Consider the following 26,942-nt stretch of genomic DNA (forward strand, 5'->3'; position numbering starts at 1 on the left):
CTCTAAGCCGATTAAGCCCAAAGCGCAAGTTATTCAGAGTTCTGTCCCTAGATTTAGAAATTAACAGGACCGCATGGGACTTCACAACACAGCGAATCTGGCGGCAGGTTCCCACACGGATCCCGGGAGAGCGCAGCATGCTGTCTCCCGCCCCTCACCCTCTGCTCCTCCCCTTCAGGAGACAGCATTTCCCCCGCTCACCATGTTGTGGTTTTCCAGATTGCCAAAGCTCTCAGTTCATCATTTCCCTGCAACAGCAACTTCACCGCAGCACAGAAGCCACTGGCGCCAGGTCCTCTGCAAAGTCCGTTCTGAATGGGACGTCCTGAAAAACCAGGCACTACTCCTGACTGGCAGGTCACCCAAAGGGCCTGATTGGCTAGTGAGGTCTGAGTGACAAGAACACCTCCCACAGAGCTGTAGTGTGCTTTAAAGACACAGCACAGAGGTTTCTGGTCATTTCTTCCACCCCAGTCAAACATCTTTTCTAGACTAACCAAGGTATGCATTTCAATATTACTTTCCCTGGCTCCAAAAGTAGACACTGTCATAATCTTGCACTCCATAGGAACTTTCCCTTTTTCCTCCAGGACACACTGTGGCTAGCTAGCTTGTACAGTGCACTGTGCTAGGTGGCTGCAGGGATTTCCTGTCCCACAGGAGAAAGAATGCCCAGAATATTAACAACTAAAAAGAGTTTTAAGGTCATAAAAGTAGATGTTTATGCTGTGGCTTCACGCTGAGGTCAGATGAACTGAAGGTACTTTTTACATGGTTTTCACAGATATTTCACACAACAGAAAAGTGAAAAGCAGGAACCAGATCTCAAACAAGATGATAGGTCTTTTCCCCATCAGAAGGCTGGATGATGGTTTTATTACTGAAATTTGAAGCAAACTCCAGGAAAATGAATAATAATAAAAAGGGTAGTGTTCATGGAAATGTGAATATGTAGAGAATGTCTTCATGAGCACTATTGTCTGCCAGCACATCTTCCTCCATGGTCAGGTGAATAAAATATTCAACTGCAGCATTCAAGATTCTCCACATGAACAGGAGAGGTAGAATGAATCTCACCATGTACGTAAAAAGTGGGCTTATTAGAATGTCTCACAAGCTGTGTTTCAGGTTGTCTAAAAATAGGTACTTATTAATGACAATTAAAGAATTCAGTAGATTGCTTCTCAGCCTTTTCCCAAAGATGAAGTGAAGAACACAGTGGTTTTTCAGCCCACGAGGCTTGATGCCTCAGCTGGTTTTAAGTATTCACCAAAATTTCAAAGAAGTAGTCTCTAGTACTAGTAAAGGAATGAGTTTGGTCGCCAGAGCAAGGTGATAAAAAAGAGACTTTTCTACTTCAATATACTTTCTATGTAACTGCTGCTACCAGAAGGTGAGAAGGTTAAAGCTAGATCATAGTCTTGTTCGATTCAGATTTTCTTGTTTTGGTGATTTCAAGACAGGATTTTTCTGTGCAGGTGTGGAAATCATTCGGTAGGCCAGACAGGTCTCAAATTCAGAAAATCCCAGTGCCTCTGGCTCTTGAGTCACAGTGTTAACGGTGTGCATGGCCACCAAGCAGCTAAAGGTGTATCCTATTATCTCAGACTATGCAGATTAATGGAGGATTTTCCCATTTAAAAACATTTAAGTAAAATCCCTCTCGGGTATAATTAATTCTTTGTCTACTAGTTAATTCCAGAGGAAGTCCGTTTGACTACCAATAATAGCCATTTCAACAGCCAAGACAGAAGAAATGAGAAAAAAATTCTTGCCTGTAGAAGACATCAACAACTACGAGATTCTTCACTTGATCTTTGGGAAAAGGCTGAGAAGCAATCTACTGGATTCTTCAATTTTTATTGGTAGGCAGCTATTTTTCCCTTATCCCCCTTCCTGTGACCATAGGGCAGTTGCTAAGGCCTGGGCCTGTAGATTGTTGTAGCTTTGTCTGTCGGGAAGACTCAGCTGATTCTTCTCAGGCATTAAAAACTTTAAAGGCCATTTTCACTAATTCCCATATAGGAGTTTGGGGACCATCCTCAACTTTTTTCCCCTAATATCTGGTTCTGACTGAGGAAGCAGAATTATTAGTAGAAAAGGAAAGCAGCTACTTTTCTTTTTTTTTAAATATTTATTTATTTATTTATTATGTATACAATATTCTGTGTGTCTGCCTGCAGGCCAGAAGAGGGCATCAAATCTCATTTCAGATGGTTGTGAGCGACCATGTGGTTGCTGGGAATTGAACTCAGGACCTTTGGAAGAGCAGGCAATGCTCTTAACCACTGAGCCATCTCTCCAGCCCAAGCAGCTACTTTTCTACCTGATAGATTTGGAAGAGAAAAGGGAACAGGGGAGGGACTAGCCCAGTGTGCATAAGGGATCCAGGAGTGCAGAGAGGTGGGGGGGGGAGGGGAAGGTTGAAATTGACCTTGAACCTCTGAATTGGGAAAGGGAGGGGGAAAGAATGTTGCTCCATGGGAGGGGTTGGGAAGTGTGGGTTTCAGGGAGTTGGAGAGGGGCCAGTGCCTCTGGCACTGTGGTGCTGAGAGACACTGGCTACTAAGTGGGGGAGGGGGGGCAAGAGTGCAGAGGCCAAAAATCATGGACATATATATGTAAGCTCTGTTTATTTGTATCAGACAAGCTCAATTTAAAAAGATCTTTGTAAGAGGCTCATAGGGGCAACAACAGACCTGGCTTTGAACTCTAAGTGTCCATTTTAGTCTATGCCCAACCATGAGGCCTAAGTCCATTTTAGCATGTCCTCAACTGTATATTGGATGCCTGGTGTCCCAGGACAGACAGATCTCCAACTCAGCCAAGCCTGATCCCACGGGATTGACTGCCACCTGACTTGACTTCCCGGTGTGAGTTCATGACTTCAGCGGGAATCCGAAAACGACAAAAATAAGTATGAATGGGTCCCCTAGAACTCTATAGCATCGATAAGAAAAGGGACTCATCAAGACGCCGCTGTGGCCCAGAAGCCATTTGTCAGCGTGGTGTAGAGAGCTCAAACTATAGAGTAGGGGCCTTCCAACACATGGCCTGCGAAGTGGAAAGGGCCTGGCCTAGCTTGGCGGGAACCTCCAAAATGTTAGGAATATTCATTTTTTAAAAAATGTATTTATTTACTTTATTATGTACACAATTGTCTGTGTGTATGCCTGCAGGCCAGAAGAGGGCACCAGACCTCATTACAGGTGGTTGTGAGCCTCCAAGTGATTGCCAGGAATTGAACTCAGGACCTTTGGAAGAGCAGGCAATGCTCTTAACCACTGAGCCATCTCTCCAGCCCCTAGGAATATTTCTTACTACTAGCTCCCTGCCGACGCAAAATTCCCAATCAAGCCAAATCAAAACAAGCCAAATTAATATCCAGGTTTAATGGGCGATCTGTGCTCTCAGGGGGCCCTGAGCGGGAACCAGGAAGCCGCAGAAATGATACCCCCAGGAGGAAGAGAGGGAGACCACGTGTTCCTCTTTTGGGGAATCACTTAAAGACTCTGCAGAGTGGTCCTGACCCATCCCTGGGGGTGGGGTCAGGACCTGGCCAGCTGGGAATTAGTGTCCAGACCAGGCCTGGGGGCTGGGATAGATGCGAGGAACTGGGGTCTACGCTCCCAACTTGACAGTTGTGTTTTGAGAGTGTGTTTCTTTCACTGGCACATTTTAATGTTTGGGCTGTTTTCAGGGAGATGATGTTTCTTTAACTAGTTCGAGATTCAGAGAAAAAATGCTTTCCTTTGGCTCTGCTTTCAGGTCCAAGGTGTATTTCTTTGACTAGCCATTTCTCTTACCCAAAAGGCTTCAAAAAAAGGTTTTGGCCATTAGTTTGCTGGTTCAAACAAAATAAAGAGATATCATAGTGCTTGAACAGATTTTTACACTATCCATTTTTATCTACACAATAACTGCTATTGGCTAACTGACTATGTGTGTGGGCTTAAGATCTTTAAAAAATAAGTTATAAAAAGCCCTCCGTTTCTTCCACAGGTCCAAATGATTAGGGTAATATGCATAAGCTTTCTCAGATTGATTACACACAAAAGTCTTACTCCTGTATGAAGTACAAAACATTAAAACACTAAATTCACTTAGAGTTTCACTATAGTATGAGTTTTCTCATATTTTTGAAGAATACACACACTGAGTTCATAGTTTTCTGCAAGATGGTTTATTTTATGCATTTGGAGATGGTTGTGACAAAGGATTTACCACAGACTCCATTCACAGTTATCTCCCCTGTCTGTGTTCTTTTATGCATTTGAAGATAAGATGTGAATAGGCTTTCTCACACTACTATACATTCATAACGTTTTCCTCTACTGTGTGTTCTTTTATTACCTTGAAGAGTACAGTGGTCTCCAAAGGCCTAATCACACTGACTACATTCATAGGGGTTCTATCTAGTCTGTGATGTTTTGTATTTTTGAAGATGGCTGTTTTGTGCAACGGCCTTACCAAAAATATTACAATCATAGGATTTCTCTCTAGAATGTGTTCTTCTATGCAATTGAGGATTACTGTGATGTGCATGGCCTTACAACACTGATTACATTCATAGAGTTTCTTTCTCTCCAGTAGTTTTCTTTTATGCAATTGAAGACTATTTTGATACGCAAAGGCCTTACCACATTCATTACATTCATAGGGTTTCTCTCCAGTATGTGTTCTTTTATGCAAATGAAGATGAGTATGTCGTGCAAAGGCTTTACCACACTGATACATTTATGAGGTTTTTCTCCAGTATGTATTCTTTTATGCTTTTGAAGACTACTGTTGTCAGCAAAGACCTTACCTCACTGATTACATTCATAGGGTTTCTCTCCACTATGTATTCTTTTATGCTTTTGAAGATTACTCTGATCTGCAAAGGCCTTACCACACTGATTACATTCATAGGGTTTCTCTCCAGTATGTGTTCTTTTATGCTTGTGAAGAGTACCATTTTCAGCAAAGGCCTTACCACACTGATTACATTCATAGGGTTTCTCTCCTGCATGTGTTTTCTTCTGCTTTTGAAGATCAGTTTGACATGCATAGGCCTTACCACACTGATTGCATTCATAGGGTTTCTCTCCAGTATCTGTTCTCTTATGCTTTTGAAAATCAGTTTGACATGCATAGGCCTTACCACCCTGATTGCATTCATAGTCTTTCTCTCCCGTATGTGTTCTTTTATGACTTTGATGAGTCTCATAAAGAACAAAGTCTTTATCACCTTGACGATATTCATAGGGTTTTTTTCCAGTGTGTTTTCTAAGCACTTGAATATGACTGTGATAAGCAAAGGCTTTACTGCATTGCTTACTTTTAGAGGGTTTTGCTCCATTATATGGGTTTCATTCCTTAGCAGGTCAGTGTCATAAGACAAGACTTTAACACCGTGAGTATACACTGAAAGTTTCTTCTCTCCATTTTGATTTTCTTCAATCCTACAAGGATAATTGGCACATTTAAAAGCTTTGCTACATTCAATACACTGCTGAACCTTGGTATTTGTATGAATTAATTTTATAACTTGTTCCAATTCTAAAATGGAATTAGTTATTAAGGTTTTATAACTCTGTATAAAATCATGCTTTCTTTTTAATTAGGGTTCAGTTTGCATCTAGGAAAATAAGTATTATGATAAATTCCTTTGTTTCATGGTTTACCTTTTGACATTTACAAAAACATTTTATATGTTATTATTCATATTTTAGAAGACAACTGATTAAACTGAGAGCTTTAAAAACTTTACTGCATTCATAAATTTTACTATACTTGAATCATATTATATTTGCTAAGTGAACTAGGACATTCAGAAGTATTTGCACAGACCTATAATTCATGGGGAATTTTTGTAATGTTTATATATTAATAATGATGGTAGAAAACCTTCATTATTGCATACTTGAATGAAATTCAACAAGTATACTCTACATGGGAACTACTGCTTATCTTCTTTTTGTTCTTAAGGAGAGGTATGTTAAATCTTTCCATATCCCTATGCTCATAAGCTTATATCAAGGGTACTGTATGATACACCTAGTAAAGGAAGAATAATTCACATACATGAAATGGAGGTATATGGATTTGTGAGGATTTAATAACCATCTATGCACTTAGCTGTGCTTATTTGCACTGCTGCTTTTGTTTAAAAGTTCTAGGAGAAAGTGCGATCTCATCAGAGGCACATTGTTATCAACTTGCACATGAAAATTACCTTGCATGTCTTCTAGAACATTGCCAATGTTCTTCAGTGTAATGGTCTTCCCCAATGTATCCTAAAATACAGGACCAGAATATATGTTATATCATTGAACAATGTGCACGATTTAGCTTATTATCTTAAGTGCACCTAAGAACTATGACTGCTGTATTCACCTCATTCTTTTTCTAAATGAAATTGCAGAACAAAATCCTTAACCAAGGAAAAGTTGCTTCCATATTTTATTTTATTTTTTATTTTTTGGTTTTTTGAGACAGGGTTTCTCTGTGGTTTTGGAGCCTGTCCTGGAACTAGCTCTTGTAGACCAGGCTGGTCTCAAACTCACAGAGATCCACCTGCCTCTGCCTCCCGAGTGCTGGGATTAAAGGCGTGCACCACCACTGCCCGGATGCTTCCATATTTTAAAACATGAAGGAAATTCATTTTTACCTATAGAAATGAGGTTCTTGTAGGTTTCCAGCATTACATCTTTATAGAGATTCTTCTGGGAAGGATTGAGCAAATTCCACTCTTCCCGGGTGAAGTTGATATGCACATCATCATAGGTCACTGTCTCCTAAAATATACCATAAATGTTCAAAATGGAAAGCATGACAGTGACAATGTTAGAAACATACTTCTTTTACAGTATAGTCATATGATTCTGGTGTTCCCCACTCTTATTCCATGACTTAGACAGTCACTTTAGAGGAAAATTGAAAAGCAGAGTGAACTCTGTCATTTCTGTACCCTTTGTATGGGATACCACCCCATAAGAGCAACATCTATTGAGAGGAAGAGGTATTGAAAAAGATCAACAGAAAAAAAAAAAAGATCAACTGTATATAGTATGCATGAGAAAATTGCATAAAGAGTTACAGACCACACAAAAAAAGTAATATGGACACACTGGGTGTATTGGTGTATTGTGCTTTTAACCACAACACTCAGAAAACAGAGGTGGGTATATTTCTCTCTGAGTTGAATGCCAGTCAAGTATAAGCAATCAGGTCCAGGACAGGTAGAAGTACACATTAAATTGTCTCCATTGCAAAAAACAGTGAAACAAAAAAACAAATGGGATAGAAATAACTTAAAGGTTGTTACTGAAGTTCTTACAAGTAATTTTGCATTTACTCCCGTTCTGTATTCATCTTCCAGACATCTGAAGTGCCATAATTTAAACTGTCATACCAATAACCAAAGCAGTTAAAATGGACAGATGAAAACACTAGAAATATAAATGTTGGTCACAAATAATCAACAGAGAGCTGGAGAAAAGGCAGAGGAATTCAGAGATCTTGCTGGTCATGAATGGAGGTGGGCACATTTTCCAGTACTTACATGGGGATCACAACTTTCCTTTGTTCCATGAACAGGAATTCTGAGATCTTTTGATCACTTCGGTGACTAGATACCCATGTAATGAATATCCATGCAGACATATAAAATAGTCATATTTGATTTAAGAAAAATCAAATCAAGCATAACCATCCAGAAGAAATTCATGCACCTCCAATAACTGACTCAGAATTCTAAGGCAGTGTTAATGCCATAAATACATGGTATCCTGGGAATCAGAGTGAAACCCTCTTTCAAATTTTAAAATCCAAGATATGCATGAGGCACTGCACAGCAGCATATAGTTGACATATAAAAAAACCTATATTACAAGGCTATCACCCAATAATATAAAAATGTATAGAGCCAGAAATGATGCCCCTCTCTACTTTCAGGAATTTGGAGCCACACAGTAAGGGCTACTTCAACAAGCAAAGAAAAAAATTAAAGTAGCAGGTTGCCAAACTCCTTAATAGCAACTGTTTCTGCTATATCTTATTTTAACCTATAGAATATAGGTAATATATAGAATATAGAAATCAAGCCTATAATCATGGCAAAAATATTTTAGTATAAGACGGAAATTGTCTAATTAATGACAAGCACAAAACAGTAGATACAAATATCAGGAAATTAGTTGAGTTTATTGAGACTCATCACATACAAAGAGGAATTTCATCTAGACAGGCTTCTCTTACTAAAGATCCACAGGAAATTGAAAGGAAGCCACAAAGGAAAGAAACTTTTTCAAATACATGATCTTTTCTGGGAGGTTGTTCATTCAATCAAGTATATTCTGACCCCGGCCACTATTGGCTCAAGGTCAACAATGGAAAAATTGCAGTTAGTCATTTCAAGGATAGACATTTAATGATCCTCATCTGCAATGGTCCCTACACTGTCCAAATGTGTAATGTCTCCTCTGGCACTCAAGGCAATCTGTTGACAGCAACATCTTATAAAACCTGAAAACACATTACCTCTTTCTAACATCAGTGGCACAAAATACCATTAACATCCCAAAAGAGAAAAATAAAGACACAGTAAGGGAAGTTTGAACCAAGACTGAAGCAGAGCAGGATAAACATCAAATCCTGTAGCTCTCTTGTCAGATGTATGGCTTCAGTTTCAAATGACTTAAATGGCCCTGTCCTTGCAACTTCTCATGCATTTCTCTCTTTGGTAACTTCCACTCACTATAAGCAGCTAGGTCTCCATGGAAGTTGTGTCATAACTTAGGTATCTTAACATCTTTGGGCTCAAAATGTAACCCAGTATGTTGTGAAATAACATTTTTAAGTGTGTTTTATTTATTTAAGCTGTGGAAAATTGTTTTAATGATGCAAGGAATTGCTGCATTGGTTTAGCTCTGTGAAGTTTTGATGCTTTGCCTATTTAAAATACCTGGTTGGTGTAAAAAAAAAGATTGAATGACCAATCACATGGCAAGAAAGGACAAGCAGGGCTGCCAGGAAAAGAGAATACATGGGAAGGGAAATCTGGGAGGAAAACAGAAAGAAGAGGCAACAGGAGGAGAAAAAAACAGGAACCTTTAATCCAACTACACAGCAAGCCATGGAGTAAGAAACAAAGAGAGGAATACAGAATAAAGATAAAGGCCAGGGGGAAATTGTAGAGAGAACAATTAAGTTAAATCAACATGCCTTGAAACAAATCAAAGTCAAGCATTTATAAGAAAAAAAAATAAGCCTCCATGTGTGAAATTTAATTGAGAACTGGGTGGCAGGCCCTAAAGGAACAAGAGAGGAAAAGATACCACACCACACCCAGCTTCGATCCTCACAGCTTCGTGCAATGAACTCTCACTGTCTCCTCATTGGGCTTCTGACTCTGCCAAACACAGATGCCTGCAACAATGGTAAACTGTAACCATAAACTAAAAATCCATGATCTTAAATTGTGATTCTCTCATGTTCCCAAGACCAATACATTACTGGTGATGCTGAGAAATTAGATCTCTTAATTGCAAAGAACACTAACGAGCTTGGACCACAAGTGCAGACAGTTTTGAATGAAGTAGCTTCCTGAGACTATGAGTCACATTGCTACCCTAAAGTGAAGGTTTAAGTGTATGGAGTCTTACCCTTAGGGCACCTTGATAAGCTTCCACTGCAGAGTAATGGCTTTTCTTTAATGATAATTAACTCTTGGAAAATTCCTGCCTGCTTTAACACAAAATGCCCTTTGAAACTATCTTTTTATTTTCTTTTATTTCTGCCCTACTTGGATTTTTTTACTGTGCACCTAAATGAGTCATGAATGATAACCATTGAACAGCTTCAATATTCCATTTAAGACATTAACCCATTACTTTTGAATTTGGCATTACTAAAGTTCTAGTGCATGGGCAGAAGAAGAAAAATTGTGGAGCCAAAATATCACACAAAAGTCTGGATGGTCATGACACACGCCTTTAATCCCAGCACTGGGGAGGCAGAAGCAGGTGAATCCCTCTGAATTTGAGGCCAGCCTGGTCTACAAGAACTAGTTCCAGAACAATAGGACTGTTTCACTGGGAAACCCTGTCTTGAAAAACCAAAAAGAAAAAAAATCAGACAAAAGTCCTCAGGATTGGTTTTTTTTTTATCAAGTTTATTTTCAACTGAAATCCTATGATCTCAATACCCACTCTCTGCCATTACATTTTAATTTTCCTGGTCCTATAAGAACAGTTAATTATGTTCATGTTTCTTTTTTGTGTCACATAAAAATCTTGATATCTTCCACATTGTGGCAAAAGTCATCATTCCTATATTCTACTGACAAACAAAATCAACTTTTGTGTTGTAATTGTTTGTGCTGCCTGCTTTTATGCTACTGTGATTAAATACTCCAACTGAAAGCATCTCAGGCAGTAAATGGGATTATTTCATTGATTGTGTCAAATCACACTCAATCATTTTGGAAATGTAGGAGAAACTGCACGCTAACAATTGAAGGCAAAACACATTTGCAAAGACTGTTTACAGCCTTTCTCTTTTGCCTAGTCTCTACCTCATGCTCAGAATGCTCCATATCCCAGCACAGGTCCACCTTCTTAGGGGCTTCCTACATCAATCATCAATCAACACCATCTCTCACGGACACAGCAGTTTCTGGCTATTATGAACAGAGTCGAGCAAATGTCCTTGTGCTGGGATGGAAGAGCGAGTTTTGGGAATATGCGCAAGAGGGGGATACCTGAGTCATGGGGTAGATTGACTCTCAATATTCTGAGGATTTTTGCATATTGATTTTCACAGTGGCTGGATTTTTACAATTTTGCACCGCAAGAGCAATGAGTCCCCTTGCTCCACATCCTTGAAGCCTTAGCTGTCACTTGTGTTGTTGAACTTATCCTTTCTGTCAGGTTTATGATGAAATCTCCTGATGGCTAATGATACTGAACATATTTTAAATGTGTCTCATCTATTTTAGATTCCTCTACTGAAAATTCCATTTAGAGGTGTACCACACCGTATCTGAATTATTTGGTTGCTGTGTTGTTGCATGACTATTTTTTACCCTGAGTGAGGCAACCCAGAAGCACATAAATCAAAATGGTTTACTCAGTTATAAGTGGATATGAGCAGGTAAGTAAAGTACAACCATAGTAATCACAGTCAATCACAGTACAAGCCATAGATGCAGAAAGGCTAAGTAACAAGAACTGCTCTGGGGGACATGCATGGATTTCTCTGGGAAGACAGAATAGAATAGATTTTGTGGGTGCACTGGAGGCAGGTGGGGATGGGAACAAGAAAGATCAAGTAAGCAAGGGACAGAGATGACGTATAGGAGGGAGAGATGATAGGAATAATGGAGCTTTTTGCAGGAGGTATGGAAAGAGTACACTGCAAACTTCCAGAACTACAAGAAAGACACTATTGAAGATTCCTAGTAGTGAGGAATACAGAGGCTGAACCAGCCTTATTCTGTAATACATACGGCTCCCATTGGTGGGATTGGGACACAAAGTCAGTCACTAAACTGAGAACTATACTTGTTCTGCTAGCAAGATTCACTGGGGAAAAAGTGGCTTAGAGTTTGTGAAGTGAACAACCAATGACTGATCTTTTAGTCCAAGCTGTGAGAGGAAGCCAATGTCTGATACTGCCAGGATGGCCAGGAACCAGAGCTTGATGGCTTCCAGAATTAGGGTAGAACCAAATACAACTAAACAAGAAAAAAAAAATAAAATGATTCATATCTAAAATCATAGATAGATTCCCAGGAAAAATGCCACCAGAGAGAATTCTTCCAGCAGCTGATGGTTACACATGCACAGATCCCTACCCAAACATTACCTTGAGTTCTTGGAATCCTGTGGAAGGAAGGGGTAAAAAATGTAGGATCTGGGGGGTTTGTGGAACCCAGGAAAACCAAAGCTACAGAATCAACAAAACAAGTCTCATAGGGTCTCAGACAAAATGAAGTGAGAATCATGGAACATGAACAGCTCTGTGCATGCCCTGTGCATGCATGCTTTGGTTGTTAGCTTGGGGTGTTTGTGTGATTACTAACTGTAGAACTCTTGGTATCTCTTACTCTTGCCAATTTTTGTGACCTTTTCATTCCTATTCACTTGCTTTGTCCAGTTTTGATAAGGGATTTTTACCTAATTTTCTTGAACATTTTTTTTAAAGATTTATTTATTTATTATGTATACAACATTCTGCCTCGATGTATGCCCGCACACCAGAGGAGGGTGCCAGATCTCAGTACAGATGGTTGTGAGCCACCATATGGTTGCTGGGAATTGAACTCAGGACCTCTGGAAGAGCAGCCAGTGCTCCTAACCTCTGAGCCATCTCTCCAGCCCTTTCTTGAACAATTTTATGAAGGGTTTCTTTGATATCCCTTGGAGGCCTTCTATTTTATGACAGATGAAAAAGGAGCAATGGACCTGGGGGAATGAGGACTGTGGAAAACTGGAAGTGGTGGAGGAACTGGACGCAGCAGTCAATATGTATTGTATGAGAAAAGAATAAATAAAAGAGAAAATAAAAAAATTAAATGCATTTAGTCTGAGTTTTTTGAGCTTCATAATCTGTAATAACCCAAAAAGCACAAATGTCTATAAACTCTTCTGGAATTCCAGCCAACCTCTTGTCTGACACATTTTGAAATTTCAAGTAACAAATTAAGGATTTCCAACATGCAATGGCATAGGATAAACTCCCATTCAGAAAAAGGAATATAGTTGTGCTTCAGCCCCAAATTCAAGCAGAAAATCCTTGCTCATGTGCACATCATCCCAGCCAGAAGAACAGGTAGGCAGTCCACCAATCTATGAAACTAACACACTCACTAAATTCCCAGATACAATCCCCAACAAGCTAGGGCTTGTTTGTCTGGAGGAGATTATATATTGTGGAATCATAATTCCATGAGTATGTGAACTTAGAGATAATATTAATAAAGCTCAAAATATGCCTGTCTAGGGTTGTAGAGCTGGCTCAGTAGTTTGGAGCACTGACTGCTCTTCCAGAGGACCTGGGTTCAATTCCCAGCATTCATGTGGCAGCTCACAACTGTCTGAAGTTCCAGTTGCAGGGGATCTGACACCTTCACACCAATGCACATAAAATAAAGTTAAATAAACCATAAAAAAACTTTAAATGCCTATTAAGTTTGACATGCAAGCAGGAGAAGGTGATTGTAAAGACTTAGATCATCAGTTGAAATTTGACATGGCAGTATATGCTCAACTTAATATTACAGCAAAAAAAAAGTCCTGGTACAAATTACCTTGCACTGGAAAGAAAACAAAAAAATTGTCTAAGATGAAACAGAAACCTGATGAATTGTTTCAAGATTTTGTTTCTCAATTGATGACAACTGTAGGGAGACAATTAAGAGATTCAGAGACTGAACATTACTTGAAAACAGTATATATGCTGTCTGAGAAATAAACTCGGAGCTGTTTGGTACTGGCCTTCAGTCCTATGGCCTTCAGTGGTTTAACCTATGTTTGTGTCTTCATTTCTCTTGATCTAAATTTTCCTCAGTCTCAGTGTCCTTTCCCAGGGAACCCTAACTGAATTCTGCTGGACAGACCATATGGAGTATTCTACCAAGCTTGAACAAAATTGACTACAGGTTCTGTATGATGTTGCCCTGAGATAAGGAATTTTGTTGCATATGCCTTCTATAAATAAAGAGATTAGCTAGATACATTCTACACTGTAAGGTACATTGCTTGGCTTTCAATGCAGAGCAAGGGTCTTCCGTTTAATGGTGTAAAATCCTTGAAAATCTCTCTTTTTCACCACTGGACTGTCATCTGAAATTACCTAATGCTTTTCTTTCTTTTCATTCCTTTCTATGTGTTTCTTTTTGACTGTAGACCTAATGCAGTCAGCAGTAATAACTATCCAACAGAAATAATATTTTTCTAAGATATCAGTCTATTACTCTATAATTGTGCCTTAATAACCTTCTTGGCATATAAAAATGTTAAGAAAGATTTGGGGCCAAAGAATCACAAAAATAATCTCTAGGAAAATTTTTATAAAGTCTTCTAAGCACCTGTAGTTACTTACCAGAACAATATCACCTAATAAACCCACAAGGAAAGAGGACAGACTTGGGCTGGAGGGACCAGAGCTAGATGATGCTAAGAAGCTTATTGACAGCAATCAGAATTTTTATATATTTATCAAGAACTGAAGTTAATGGCAATTTCTGGGCTCAAGACATTTATGGTTCCCCCAGATGCCATGAAGATTGTAAGCTATACAGGGAATACAAGTTCATTGTCTCAGACCAGTTGCCCTATAAAGCTTCTGAGCTTCCTTGACTACTAAGGGATTATAAAGAGAAACACAAATTAGCCTGAATGCCTCTGTGAGTGAGTCCATCAATCTGTCAGGAACTGGAAGTCACGCTGTGCCCCAGTAGCCATTGACTTAACCTGAAAACCCTGAGACACAGATCTCTCAGGACTGATAGTCCAGATCAACTCCTTTTTGCCCATTAAAATCCTATGACCCTGCCCTCCACTGCCTGCCAGCACTGTCAACGTTCCAGGCTTTCAGGTCCTACAAGAACAGTCAGTTACGCTCTGTGTAGAGCTTTCCTTGACTTTTGGATTTTTGCCATCTAAAGTCTCGATATCTTCAAAATTCTTCCTAAGTCCATATTTCCAAATCCATTGCAGCAACAAAATCCCTGTTGAGGCACCATTTTTTGTTGCTACTTTCATCTCTGTTGCTATAATTAAATTATCTAACCAAAAGAACTGTGGAAATGAACGGGTTTATTGGGTTGTTATGCCTAAGTCAGAGTACACCACTGTGGGAGTTTAGTATCAAAACTCAAGTTAATCACTGAAGGCAAAACATGCAGAACCATTGTTGCCTAATTTTCTCTTTTGCCTTGTCACTGTCTTGTGCTCAGCTAGCTCTCTTCATCAGACCAGGCCCACTTGCTTAGAGACATTGCCAACTCAGTGGAAGATCTTCCAACATCAATTGTCAATCGACACAGTGTATATCAGACACAGATCAGACATTCTGATCTGAGCACATGCCTAATTGATGTGCCCTCAGGGGAACCTTGGCTTTGTCATGTTGACAGCTGAGGCTGATAAGCACACAGACACAATATATGAGAAGGTTTTAGAGAACCAAAGACAATGTATTAGTCTAGTCAATGAGCTAAACAGCAAAGACTCAAACATGAAGACAGCAGCAACTAGAAAGCACAGACATGCCAGGAAATGGAAAGGGGTTAGCATCTAAGATCAATAAGAGAAAACTAAAACTGTTTATCCCAGAAACTATTATAAATGAACAATTAAGGATCAAATAGCATAAGCAATATTCTGAATACAAATAGGTGAAGGTCTATAATTTTCAAGAAAATGAATGATGTAATAAGTTTACAGTTCAAAAAAATAAAAAAATATAGATGACACCATTATAAAATACAATACAAGCACAGATCTACAAATATATATGTTATGTCCATTAAACATGAACTACAAGATATTCATCAAAATCAACCTCCAAGAAATCACTGGCATCCTATAGACTCCAGTTCTCTCCTTTAGCAATGATAGAAAATGGCTTGGGTGAGAAGGGCTGTTCTAAAAAAGTCAGAAGCTTCACTTGAAGTCTTCTGATGGTTTTACTTTGTAGAAAATAGTTTTGCTTATTAAAACATTTCATTCTCTTATGATAAAAAAATAATGTGTCTCAGGATAACTTAGATAACATTTTGTTACCTACAATTGGTGAATGAATGTAAGTCTGCATCCCAGTGAGGAAATAAAAACTTTTTAATAGAAATTTCAAGAGAACAGATTTTTGAAGAATCAGGGTACATGTAAAGCAAATTCCTTTGCCCTGACTTTAAGACACAAGCACCTTTGCAAACAAGGTTATTGCTATTTCTTGTGTATGTTTGTGTATGGGAGACAATGTCTTGCATATGTATACAGGTGACACACAGAAAAGGAGGTTGTCAGATCTGCTGGATTGGGAATAGTAGAGATTTATAAACCTCCCATCTTGAGTGTAACTATCTGAACTCAGGTTACTCACAAAAAGAATATGTGCTGAGCCACTTGCCAAGACACATGAAATCTTATATCCAATAAGTCAAGTCTATTAATATTGATAAAAACAAGAAAAACAAATCATAAATAAAGAAATAAAAAATGATCCTTAGGCAGATGATGCATCAAAATTAAGATTTTGTGTCTGGTAAATTTTCACAATTAAATGAATGGAATCCAATGAGTTTGTCCAACAATTTACAGCAGGAAAGCTGAATACAAAGCTACATCCACAGTGGAAACACAAAGAACACCCAAAGAGATTATGTATTGTTCATACCAACACTTAGGTAGCAAAGACTCAAATATGAAGATAGCAACATCTATAAAACACAGATACACCAGGAAATGGAAAGAGGCAAGCATCTAAGATAAAAAAAAAATGAGCCTCTCCAGGTAAACTATTCCCAAAACCAAAACTTAAGACTGATCACAGAAAATACTTTCTGAATAAAATTGGTGAAGGTCTACCATTTTAAAGAAAATGAATAATATAGTTAAATTACAGTCATACATTACAGAAAAAACCAGGTTCATATGACTTCTTTACTTTCCACAAATTCACATCAATCAAGAATGTTTATAAAATTTGTGAAAGAATAAGAGGGTTGGAGAGAAACAAAGAACAGAAGCAGTGAAATATTGTCAAGTTTAAATCAAAAGACCAAGGAAAACTTAGGTAAGGAAAAGTGTGAACTTGACCAATGTTACCCAGCTGCCTTTGATAAGAAGTGAACAGAAATTAAATAATCACAAACTTCACAACTTTCACAAAGGTTTTTCAAAGTGATCCTTAAACTGTTATTTCTGACCCCTAAGTTACTGATGTCTTCCAAAGAAAGAAGCCTCATGATATAAATGCTGTATTTCCAATGGGGGAGATTTCTTTCAATGGCTCTCCTGCCCATCATGCTTTCTTCTGGTTTCTGGGAAAGGCAGCCCTACTGATGACCAATCCCAAAACAAGCATAAAATGATTTAAAATGGATTCCTGCTACATGGAATATGGCAGGAGATGTGGATTGTGTACTATCTAATTGTCTAACACGATGCACACCTGAGAAGTTTCTGCACATCAGAAATTCCTTTTGTCTTCTGGAACTAAGCTTCACTGTATGGTACATCATTGTGGCTAGTAGCAACATCATGTTAAAAGCCTACAATACACGTATCGCTGTAAAATGTTTAATATCATCCTTTTCCTAGCAGGTACCAAAATATTTAAAACCTTTATAACACAAACCTGAAATTAGAATTAGATGAAAACTTCTGGAATCTAGACATTCAGTTTTTTAATCTCACTTCCCACTGCACAACAAAAGCAGTGACTATGTGGATACTCTGGAGAGTGATACAACCTGCATCATATTCTTCATTTCCAGGGCTCCAGAGTCTCCCTTTACCCTGTAAATCTCTAAAAAGGGAGGCTCAGAGAACAAGGGCCCCTTCCACCATGAACCACATGGACCAACATGACTACAGTCTGTCTCATGGTCCATTCAAGTCACAGCAGAAATGACAGTTCAACAGACCTGCTCTGAACACCTTCCACTCAACATGGTATAGCTTTTGGTCTTCCTACAACAGAGGCAGAAGAGAAACATGGAAAGAACCCAAACCTGCCACTAGTACTCCTGATTGCTAACCCTTCTCAGAATTCCTAATTGGCTAGGGTCAACTAACTGGGCCTCAGGATACTAGCAGCTCCAGTACAGGATGACTAGAGATTAAATGACTCAGACAGCACAGTTTTTTCAGTTCTGCCCTCCCAGCCCAGAAGACAGTTCCCTAGTTCACTTTGTATTTTAGTACACATTATTCCCCTCTCCTAGAGCAAATTCTGTTCCTCATCCAAAATAGAAGATCTGGGTAAAATGTTTTGGTCCCGCCAAACAGAACTGTTACTTTTCTGGATTAAGATTTTCATCTTTAGAGAAAATATATAGGACATCTTTAATGGGCTGTAATAAAAATCCCTAGTTTCTGGAACATATGGCCAAAATGTCGGTTTCAACTTTTGAAAATGAGTTTTGAGATTAAACCTGTATCATATTCACATTGTCTTTGCTCCCTCCAAGCCCTAACATGACCCCAATTGTTTTCTAATTCATGGTCTGCTCTTTAACAACAGTTACACATTAATAGTAGTTATTTTATGAATGTGATACTATAGATATAGCAATTAGGTTTAAAATAAGGTCTGTAACTTACCCAGATTCTTGATTGCCATGGTCTGTGCACATCAAACAATGGTCAATCAGAATAATCATACCGCATCTACAACGGACTGCTGATTCCACATAGGTAATCTCAACTACTGTTGAAGGAGGAAAGCTCTAACCCTCCATCTCTCCTCTGCCTTTCTGCACTGTGTCTCCACAGCTTCACAGTTGGTCAATGAGCTCAATCCTTGCACAGGTCCCTCTTCTTCTTAGTCCCCAATAAAAGTCAGAAAGATCAGCAGACACTCATTAACTCTTCTATTTTTCTTTCTCATTGCTAGTCAAGGCCAAACCTGGAAGAAGTTGCAGGTTTGTTTTCCCAGCACCAGGCAGCAGAGGCAGGATTACATGTTCAAAATGATTCTCAGTTACCTAACATGAGGCAAGCCTAAACTATAGGAGACATTTATCTACAAAGAAATCCAGTCAACATCATGAGAGAAATGAAATGAAACTAGTCATGACTTAGAAACATTGGAGAACAGAAACAAACAGAGATAAGAGCAGCAATACACTGAAATTAAATATTTGAAAATGATTCCAATAAGTGATTTCTAAATTGATAAAAATATTACACTTTTAAGATTAAAAAATCTTTGTATATTGACTTTGAAAAAGCGTAGGCCCTTCCCTAAGAGAGAACATCATTAATAAGAGATAGATTGATGTTGCCCATATGTAGGTGTTGGCTGCTGAGATAGGAAACCTTGACAAGAAGAGTTACAATAGTCACAATCAATGGCTTCTTTTCCAAATCTCTGAGCAGAAACAACTGTGTCAAGCAAGATCATTCATGTCTTCATAGGATTGTTTCCTAATTGCAAATTCAATGTTCATTGGCTCATGATAACCTTCCCAAAATGTTCACCACTCACCATCTGTTCTGTATACATTAACATGGCATTAATTAAAATAAACCATACTGGGAAATTACAAAATCACTCCCTGTACCACAGTCCAGTCCTTTTTCATAATGGTGGCACCAACACCTGATTGCCTATGCTGTGTCCCCTGCAGTATACAGAATAATCTATTCCTCCTATTGTGGTCTGAAGACAGAAGGAGTGCTCCATATGCAAATCCTTTTCCTGTGACTGCATAGAATAGTCAACTACATGACTCAAATGGATAATTTTAAAACTGTGAGGTGGTACAGTCTTTTTATTTAAGAATTTTGAAAATGTAATACAGAGAACAGCAAGTTCATTGGGCTGGACAGCAACAGACCAAGGCCACCTAAGTCAATATAGCAGAAGTTGTCTCAGAAACAATTTTTCTAACAAGATGGAAATGCAGCTGTTCCATAGGACTGATATGCCTTTGCATTGAGAAACCACTTCACTCACTTAGGAAATTAATAAAGAAAAATCCGTTTAATGATGGCATGCATCCATCACTGGCTAATGCTCAAAGAGGAGCAAACTAAGAGAGATTTTGAGTTCCACATATGCTATTATCCTTGAGTGTCCTTTAGGTTCAGGCTCCAGGTTACACCTTGAACAACTGAAATAAAAACAGAAAACTTGCCAGGCTAGACATTTAGGCAGACAGGAGAGCTACACGACATGGTTATTCTCAGAATAATTTCTTAAGTACAAGGGTGACCTGAGACAGCAGGGAATTCTTCACTGACAGTGTTCTGATGTGAAGGTCACAGGGGATGAGAAAGACAGGACAAGTACAATGTAAAAAGGATAGAAGCTAGGTTAAGGTGGACTTGGAGAAGATATGGCCTATGCTTTGTAAGCTTCTTAAGAAAAGTAGTATCTTCCCAGGCAATGGTGGCACAGGCCTTTAATCCCAAGACTCAGGAGGCAGAACCAAGTAATCTCTGTGACGTTAAAGCAAGCCTGGTCTACAGAGATTGTTCTAGAATAGTCAAGACAGTCTAGGATAGTCAGGTCAGACCTACAGAGAAACTCTGTCCTAAAAAACAAAAAAACAAAAACAAAATAAAAAAGAGAGAAGAAGAAAAGCATCCTGTATCTCGTATACTTCCAGGGAGTAAATGGAAAGAAATGGAAGAATTTTATGAAGTCAGTAGAAACTATTACACAATGGGAAAAATTTAGGAGGAGGCTAGTCAAACAATTCTACACAACAGGAATACAGGGCATCTCAAGAACTTTCCTACGTGCAGAGTTGGCTTGGGGACTGAAAATCATAGCTCCATATGCTAGGAAGAGTTGGTTTCTAAGAACCAGAAGAAACTTCTCCACAAAGGGCTTATCGCCAGACCATTACCAGTGCTTCCAAACATATTCCTGGTTTTAGATAAGGGGCTTTGTTTTATTATCAATACATCGGGCCCTAAGGGAAGGCTTCCAAGAATGTTCTTTCTCTCTGCCTGAGGTCCTAAATGAAAGCCTTGATTGACCAGGTCAGTCCGTACCAAACAGTATTTTGCTTTTCAAATATTTGTCAGCTGATGTCATTTTGCCCATCTGGTAGAACTATGCTTTTCTTACAAAGAAAGGGGAACTTGAAGGCACACCAGGCCTTAAGGTTGGTTGTGACCCTCTAATGCCTCCTTGAACAGCTTGTTAGAGGCCTGTTTTTTGACATGAGGAAGAACCAAGAAGTTTAAATGGCTTCTTTGAAATATACCTTCTTCTCAGTACCTCACAGATCCTTTCTAACATGGACCACAAACATGTTAACAAAGCAAACCTTGACACACAAAAAATGGAATAACCCCCTGTGTCTTACCAGATCACTATGTTTTAAAGTTAGGATTTAACAACACTAATCATAGAAAGCCTAAAACCTCATGGAAATTGAACAGTGATCTATTAAACCACCCCTAGGTCAAGGAAGAAATAAAGAAAGAAATTAAATACTTTGTAGAATTCAACAAAAATGATGGGACAGAATACCCAAATCTATGGACACTATGAAAGCAGTGCTAAGATGAAAGGTCATAGCGCTAAGTGCCTACATAAAGAAAGTGGAGAAAACTCACACCAGTTACTTACCAGCACACCTGAAAGCTCTAGAACAAAAAGAAGCAGACTCACCCAGGAGGAGTAGAGGATAGGAAATAATCAAATTGAGGGCTGAAGTCAATAAAATACCAAAATTAAATCAAGACCAGATGAACAATTCAAGTGAGCTTATAACCTGCAAGGAAAGAGAAGAAGTAATCAAAAGCCTTCCAACCAAAAAGAGCCCATGGAAAGACAGTTTCAGTTCAGAATTCTGTCAGAACCAAGAAGTAATAACTATACTCCTCAAAGGGTTCCACATAATAGAAACAGAAATAAGATTGCCAAACCCTTTTTATGAAGCTACAGTTACCCTTATACCAAACCACACAAAGATTCAAACAAGGAGAATTCCAGACCCATCTCACTGATGAACATACATGCAAAACTACTCAATAAAATACTAGCAAATCAAATCCAAGGACACATCAAAAAAATCGTCTACCATGATGAAGTCATCCTTCATCTCACAGATGCAAGGATGGTTCAACATACAAAAATCTATTCAGGGTCCTGCCCTCTTTAAGTTCCTACCATGACATCCTTTAATAGTGAACAACAATATGGCAGTATAAGCCAAATTATCTCTTTTCTCCCAATCTTGCATTTTGGTCATCGTGTTTCATCACAACAGAAACCCTAATTAAGACACCACATTCGGTTGATATGTATGAGAGACCTGCTCTTCTCTAAAGTTAAACAAAGAAGAGAGATTTGGGGGAAGGTTGGGACAGAGAGCAATGGTGGGAGGAAACACTGCAATCAAGATGAAAGAAGAATAAATAAAAGACAAATGAAAGAGAGGAATGAGGAAAACTGAGGGAAGATTGGGTCAAGGAAAGATGAAAACTTAGCAGGGCAAATGACAAATCTTGTGGCTCTATCTCAGGTATATGGGCTTTATTTCCGAAGGGTTTAGAAAGTTCTGTACCTGCTGAAGCATTAGTCTAATTGACATTTAACAATAAGAAATCAGGAGTCAGAGAGCAGGGTAAGAAACTGAAAGATCAGAGAAGCAGTTAACCAGCAACTTGTGACTACCACCTCTTCAGTCTCTCCATGTTAGTAAAGTGCTAATATTCTCTTAGGCCTGCCTTAGGAATCCTGACTCCTATCTGTCCAGAGTCCTCCAAACCTCTATGGTAAATTTTGGTCAGGTAGTGATTAGCTCTGCTGTAATGCTAAGCAAGCTTTATTATCAGAATATAATCAAAATATCACGCATTTCCCTATTTGTCTAATTAAAAATGAAGGTTTTAACTAACACAGTAAAGCTATATACACTAAATACATTAACTATATATAAGATATAAAGGGGAGAATTATACTAACAATGTCCAATCCATTTGCATTTGGTAAATTTAGAGAAAATGTTTGATCATCTATCCTATCCTAAAGTACTTTTTATCCTAACTGGTATTACTAACCTTAAATAATGTTTCTGCCTCTTAGCCTTATATGCATTATACATTTTTTAATTCTTTTTTTTCAATTTGTTAACATGCATAATTACAATTATTGAGCTTTTAGCTCCATCAGAGAACTCAGAGGGATATAATATTCCCTGAGTAAACAGGAAGTATAAAGCAAACAACATTTAAAATGAAGAAACAACACCACCTGTGTTTGTAAAATAAATTTTTGTCAGGCTATAGTGGTGCATGCCTTTAATTCCAGCACTTTCACAGCAGAGGCAGATATATCTCACTAAGTTAGAGGCCAGCCTGTTCTACAAAGTGAATTCCAGGAAAGCCAGAGGAATGTGTCTTTAAAAAAAAAAAAGGAAACAAAATGTCTTTTTGTTTCACCTTGAAAACACACCTAACATGATTATAATAAGTGACTGTTAGGCCAATTTATTCTTTTGAAGAGGATATTTTATTTGGATGATGTGTTATTTTTTAGATACCTCGGTTGTCTAGTGGTTTTTAGATTCCTTAGTTCAATGTTTTCATACTTTTGTAAAGACAAAACAAAACTCTGCCGGAACCCTACCTTTATGAAGATTTATTGTTGGAAATTATATTTAATCAAAAGGAAGACATCTGTTAATCTTACGAATTAGTTAAGATTGAATGGTAATGCTCTCTGATGAACTACTGTTTCTTTTACTCAAGGGATTTTTTATTTATTTATTTATTTACTTAATTATTAAAGATTTCTGTCTCCTCCCTGCCACCACCTCCCATTTCCCTCCCCCTTCCCCCAGTCAACTCCCCCTCCATCATCAGCCCGAAGAGCAGTCTCAAGAGATCTTTTTGTTTGAAGCTAATCTTTAAGGATTGAAGTGGTATCTATAACTTTATTCCCCAATTTAATACATATCTTGGTTTTTATTCTGAATGCAATGTATCTTTAAACCATACAGGTTGGTTTAATTTAGCAGGGCTTTTTTATTATCTAATGTCTCCCCACAGCTGTTGTTTCCTTTTTACTAGCATTTAAAACTGTAAAAATTAATAATCTATTCTGTAACCTATCTTTATGGCCTTAATTCCTCCTTTCTGCTAACTGAGCATATATTTTAAGATGCCTGATGAAGTGTTAATCTAATTAATCTTTTCAATCCCAAAACAACCTAAAAATTGTTTAAAATCTGCTTTCTGCTACATGGCATAGAGCAGAATATGTGGATTGTGCCCTATCTACCTGTCTACCACACTGCACACCTGAGAAATCTCTGCACATCAGAAACTCCTTTTGTCCCCTGGAACTAAGCTTCACTGGATCCCACCATTGCAGCTAGTGGTAACACCATGTTAAAAGCACTCTACTCTACTATTGCTCTACCAGGTCCTAAACAATTTGTAATCTTTATAACACAAACCTGAAACTGGAATGCAATATTCAGAACTTCTAGAAACTAAACCTTCAGTTTTCTAATCTCTCTTCCCACTGCACAGCAAAAGCAGTGCCCATGTGTGTACTCTGGACAGAGATACAACCAGCATCATTTCCTTCCATTCCAGGGCTGCAGTATTTCTATACACAAAGAGGCTCAGAGAACAAGCACCACTGCCTACATGAACCACATGGACCAACATAACTGCAGTCTAGCTCATGGTACTTCCCAGTCTCAGCAGAAATGACATTTCAACAGAACTGCTCTGAACATGCCCCACTCATGACAGGATTGCTTATGGTCTTCCTTACCACTCCCTACAGCAGAGACAGAAGAGAATCATGGAAAGAACTGACAAACTGTCTGCCCACTAGTACTCTTGATGTCTAACCCTGCTCAGAATTCCTCACTGGATAGGGCCACCTAGCCTAGCCTCTCACTATTAGCAGCTCCTCTACAGGAGGATCAGAGATCAAATGACTCAGACAGCACAATCCTTCCATCCAGTTCTGCCCTCCCAGCCCAGCAGACAGGGCCCCAGTTTAGACAGTTTGTATTAAGTACACATTTTTCCACTCTACTAGAGCACATCCTCTTTCTCATCTAGAGCACAGGGTCCTTTGTGTGCACATTCCATTACATATCCACTTTCCAGTTCAGCATCCCATTGGCTCAGAGATGGAAAATCCTACAGACAAACAGGTCACATTCATAACGTAACTACTGTTAGAGTGTAACTGTGGTTACTCTATAACTGTTGTTAAAATAGAACAGACCAGGAATTAAAAAACAATCCAGGGATCTTAGGGCTTGGAGGCAGCAAGGAGAATGTAAATATGATGTAGTTGTCATCTCAAAAACTATTTTGAAATCTTGGGACAGACTTTATGGTCATATACTGCAGAGACTAGGGATTTGTATTAGAGCACAGTAAAAATTTTTCATGTATTTTCTCTAAAGATCAATGTCTTAATAGAGAAAAGTCCTGTTAAGTAGAGCCACAACATTTTGCCCAGATCTTCTATTGTAGATGAACTACTGTAAGTATAGCAATTAGGTTTAAAGATAAGGTCACTCCCTTTCCCAGTTTCCTTTTGGCACTGGTCTGTGGACTGCAAACAATGGTCAATCAGGACATTCATAGAGCATCTACAGTTGACTACCTGATTTCACATAGCTAACCTCAACTACTTATGAAGGAGGAAAGTTTTCACCCTCAGTCCAGCCTCTCCTTTTCTGCACTGTGTCTCCACCAGCTTCAATAAACTCTTCCTCCTACTGTAGTCTGAGGACAGAAGGAATGCTCCACATGCAAATCCTTTCCCTGCAACTGCAATGCATAGTCAACTACATGACTCTCATTTATAATTTTAAAACTGTGAGGTGGTGCAATCATTTTTAAAGGAGTTTTGAAAGTCTAGTGTACAGGACAGCAAGGTCATTGCCCTGGACAGCAGCAGACCAAGGCCACCTGCATCAACATAAGAGAACTTGTTTCAGAAACTATTTTTCTAACAGGGTGGAAATGCAGCTGTTCTAGAATTAATATAACTTTCATTGAGAAATCACTTCACACACTGACAGTGGCAAACTGTAATGCCTCCTTGAAAGGCTTGATAAAGGTTGTTCTTTGATATCTGGAATCAACAGTGGATTCTTTGTAATAGTTTGGAGCCAAATATCTGGACAACCCAGTTGAGCAAAGTGTACCCTAGCATCCTAAACTCTAACAGCCCTGAATAAAACACATTTATCTTTTGGGTTATTAAGAGGCAGTCCTCCCTCAGCTAATTCTACTTTGTGAGACTGAACTATTTCCAAGGCATTGGCAAATCCTTTATATCACCAATTCTCCTCTTCTACGTTGCAGCTAAAAGTGCTGCGCTACCCAACTGGTGAGATGCCTTGATACCATCCACATAGTTAAACTTAAATGGAGATTGTATGTAAAGTTAAATGCAAAGTGCGCAATATCGAGAAGATTCTGAAGAACCTAGGCTTCACTGACTTTGGCATATTGAAGTTGACAAGATGTTTGTACACACAGCACCCTGCTCCCAATTCTTTAAGCGGATTAAACCCAAAGCGTAAAGTTATTCAGAGGTCTGTCCCTAGGTCTAGGAATTAACAGGACCACGTGGGACTTCACAATGCAGAGAATCTGGCGGCAGGTTCCCACGCGTATCCTGGGAGGATGCACCATGCTGTCTCCCGCACCTCACCCTCTGCTCCTCCCCATCTGGAGACAGCGTTCCCCTGCTCACCATGTTGTGGTTTCTCAGCTCGCCAAAGCTCTCAGTTTATCAACTTCCTGCAGCAGTAACTTCACCGGAACACAGAAAACAAATGGCGCCAGCTCCTCTGCAAAATCGAGACTGAATGCGGTGCCCGGAAGAGCCCTGCACAACATCTGACTGGCAGGTCACCTGGAGGGCCTGATTGGCTAGTGAGGGAGGCCTGAGTGACAAGAACACCTCCCACAGGACTGAAGTGCGCTTCACAAGACAGCACAGAGACTTTGGGCCTCTCCAGCCACCTGAGTCAAAGATCTTTTCTTGATTGGCCGAGATATGCATTTCAATAGCACTTGCCCTGGCTATGGAAGCCGACACCATCATAATCTTGCACTCCACAGGAACTTTCCCTTTTACCTCCAGAATACGACCTGGCCAGTTAGCTTGTACAGTGCATATGCATTTCAATAGCACTTGCCCCGGTTATAAAAGCCGACACCATCATAATCTTGCACTCCACAGGAACTTTCCCTTTTACCTCCAGAATACGACCT

The 26,942-nt window shown here is 39.0% G+C and overlaps 1 protein-coding gene across 1 annotated transcript; it reads right to left on the reverse strand.

The window, feature by feature from the left end:
• Positions 1–4,808: 4,808 nt before the first annotated feature.
• Positions 4,809–26,518, reverse strand: LOC121458633 (zinc finger protein 431-like). Its single transcript, XM_041667941.1, has 4 exons — positions 26,419–26,518; positions 6,653–6,779; positions 6,218–6,278; positions 4,809–5,193 (listed from the first exon to the last, which is right to left on the reverse strand). The coding sequence occupies exons 1-4, from the start codon at positions 26,419–26,421 to the stop codon at positions 4,809–4,811; spliced, it is 576 nt and encodes a 191-aa protein (XP_041523875.1). The 5' UTR covers positions 26,422–26,518.
• Between the last annotated feature and the right edge of the window lie 424 nt (positions 26,519–26,942).

The sequence above is a fragment of the Microtus oregoni genome, unplaced genomic scaffold (assembly GCF_018167655.1).
Source record: "Microtus oregoni isolate MIOR12 unplaced genomic scaffold, Mior012 000018F_ref0000195, whole genome shotgun sequence".
Lineage (NCBI taxonomy): Eukaryota > Metazoa > Chordata > Mammalia > Rodentia > Cricetidae > Microtus > Microtus oregoni.

What these genes read in the sequence shown, in the direction of transcription:
- LOC121458633 (XM_041667941.1), bottom strand. An exon ending in CAAGAACCTCATTTCTATAG is followed by an intron (nt 6,279 to 6,652) that starts GTAAAAATGAAT and finishes CCTGTATTTTAG; the next exon opens with GATACATTGGGGAAGACCAT. An exon ending in TGTTCTAGAAGACATGCAAG is followed by an intron (nt 5,194 to 6,217) that starts GTAATTTTCATG and finishes GACTCATCAAAG; the next exon opens with TCATAAAAGAACACATACGG.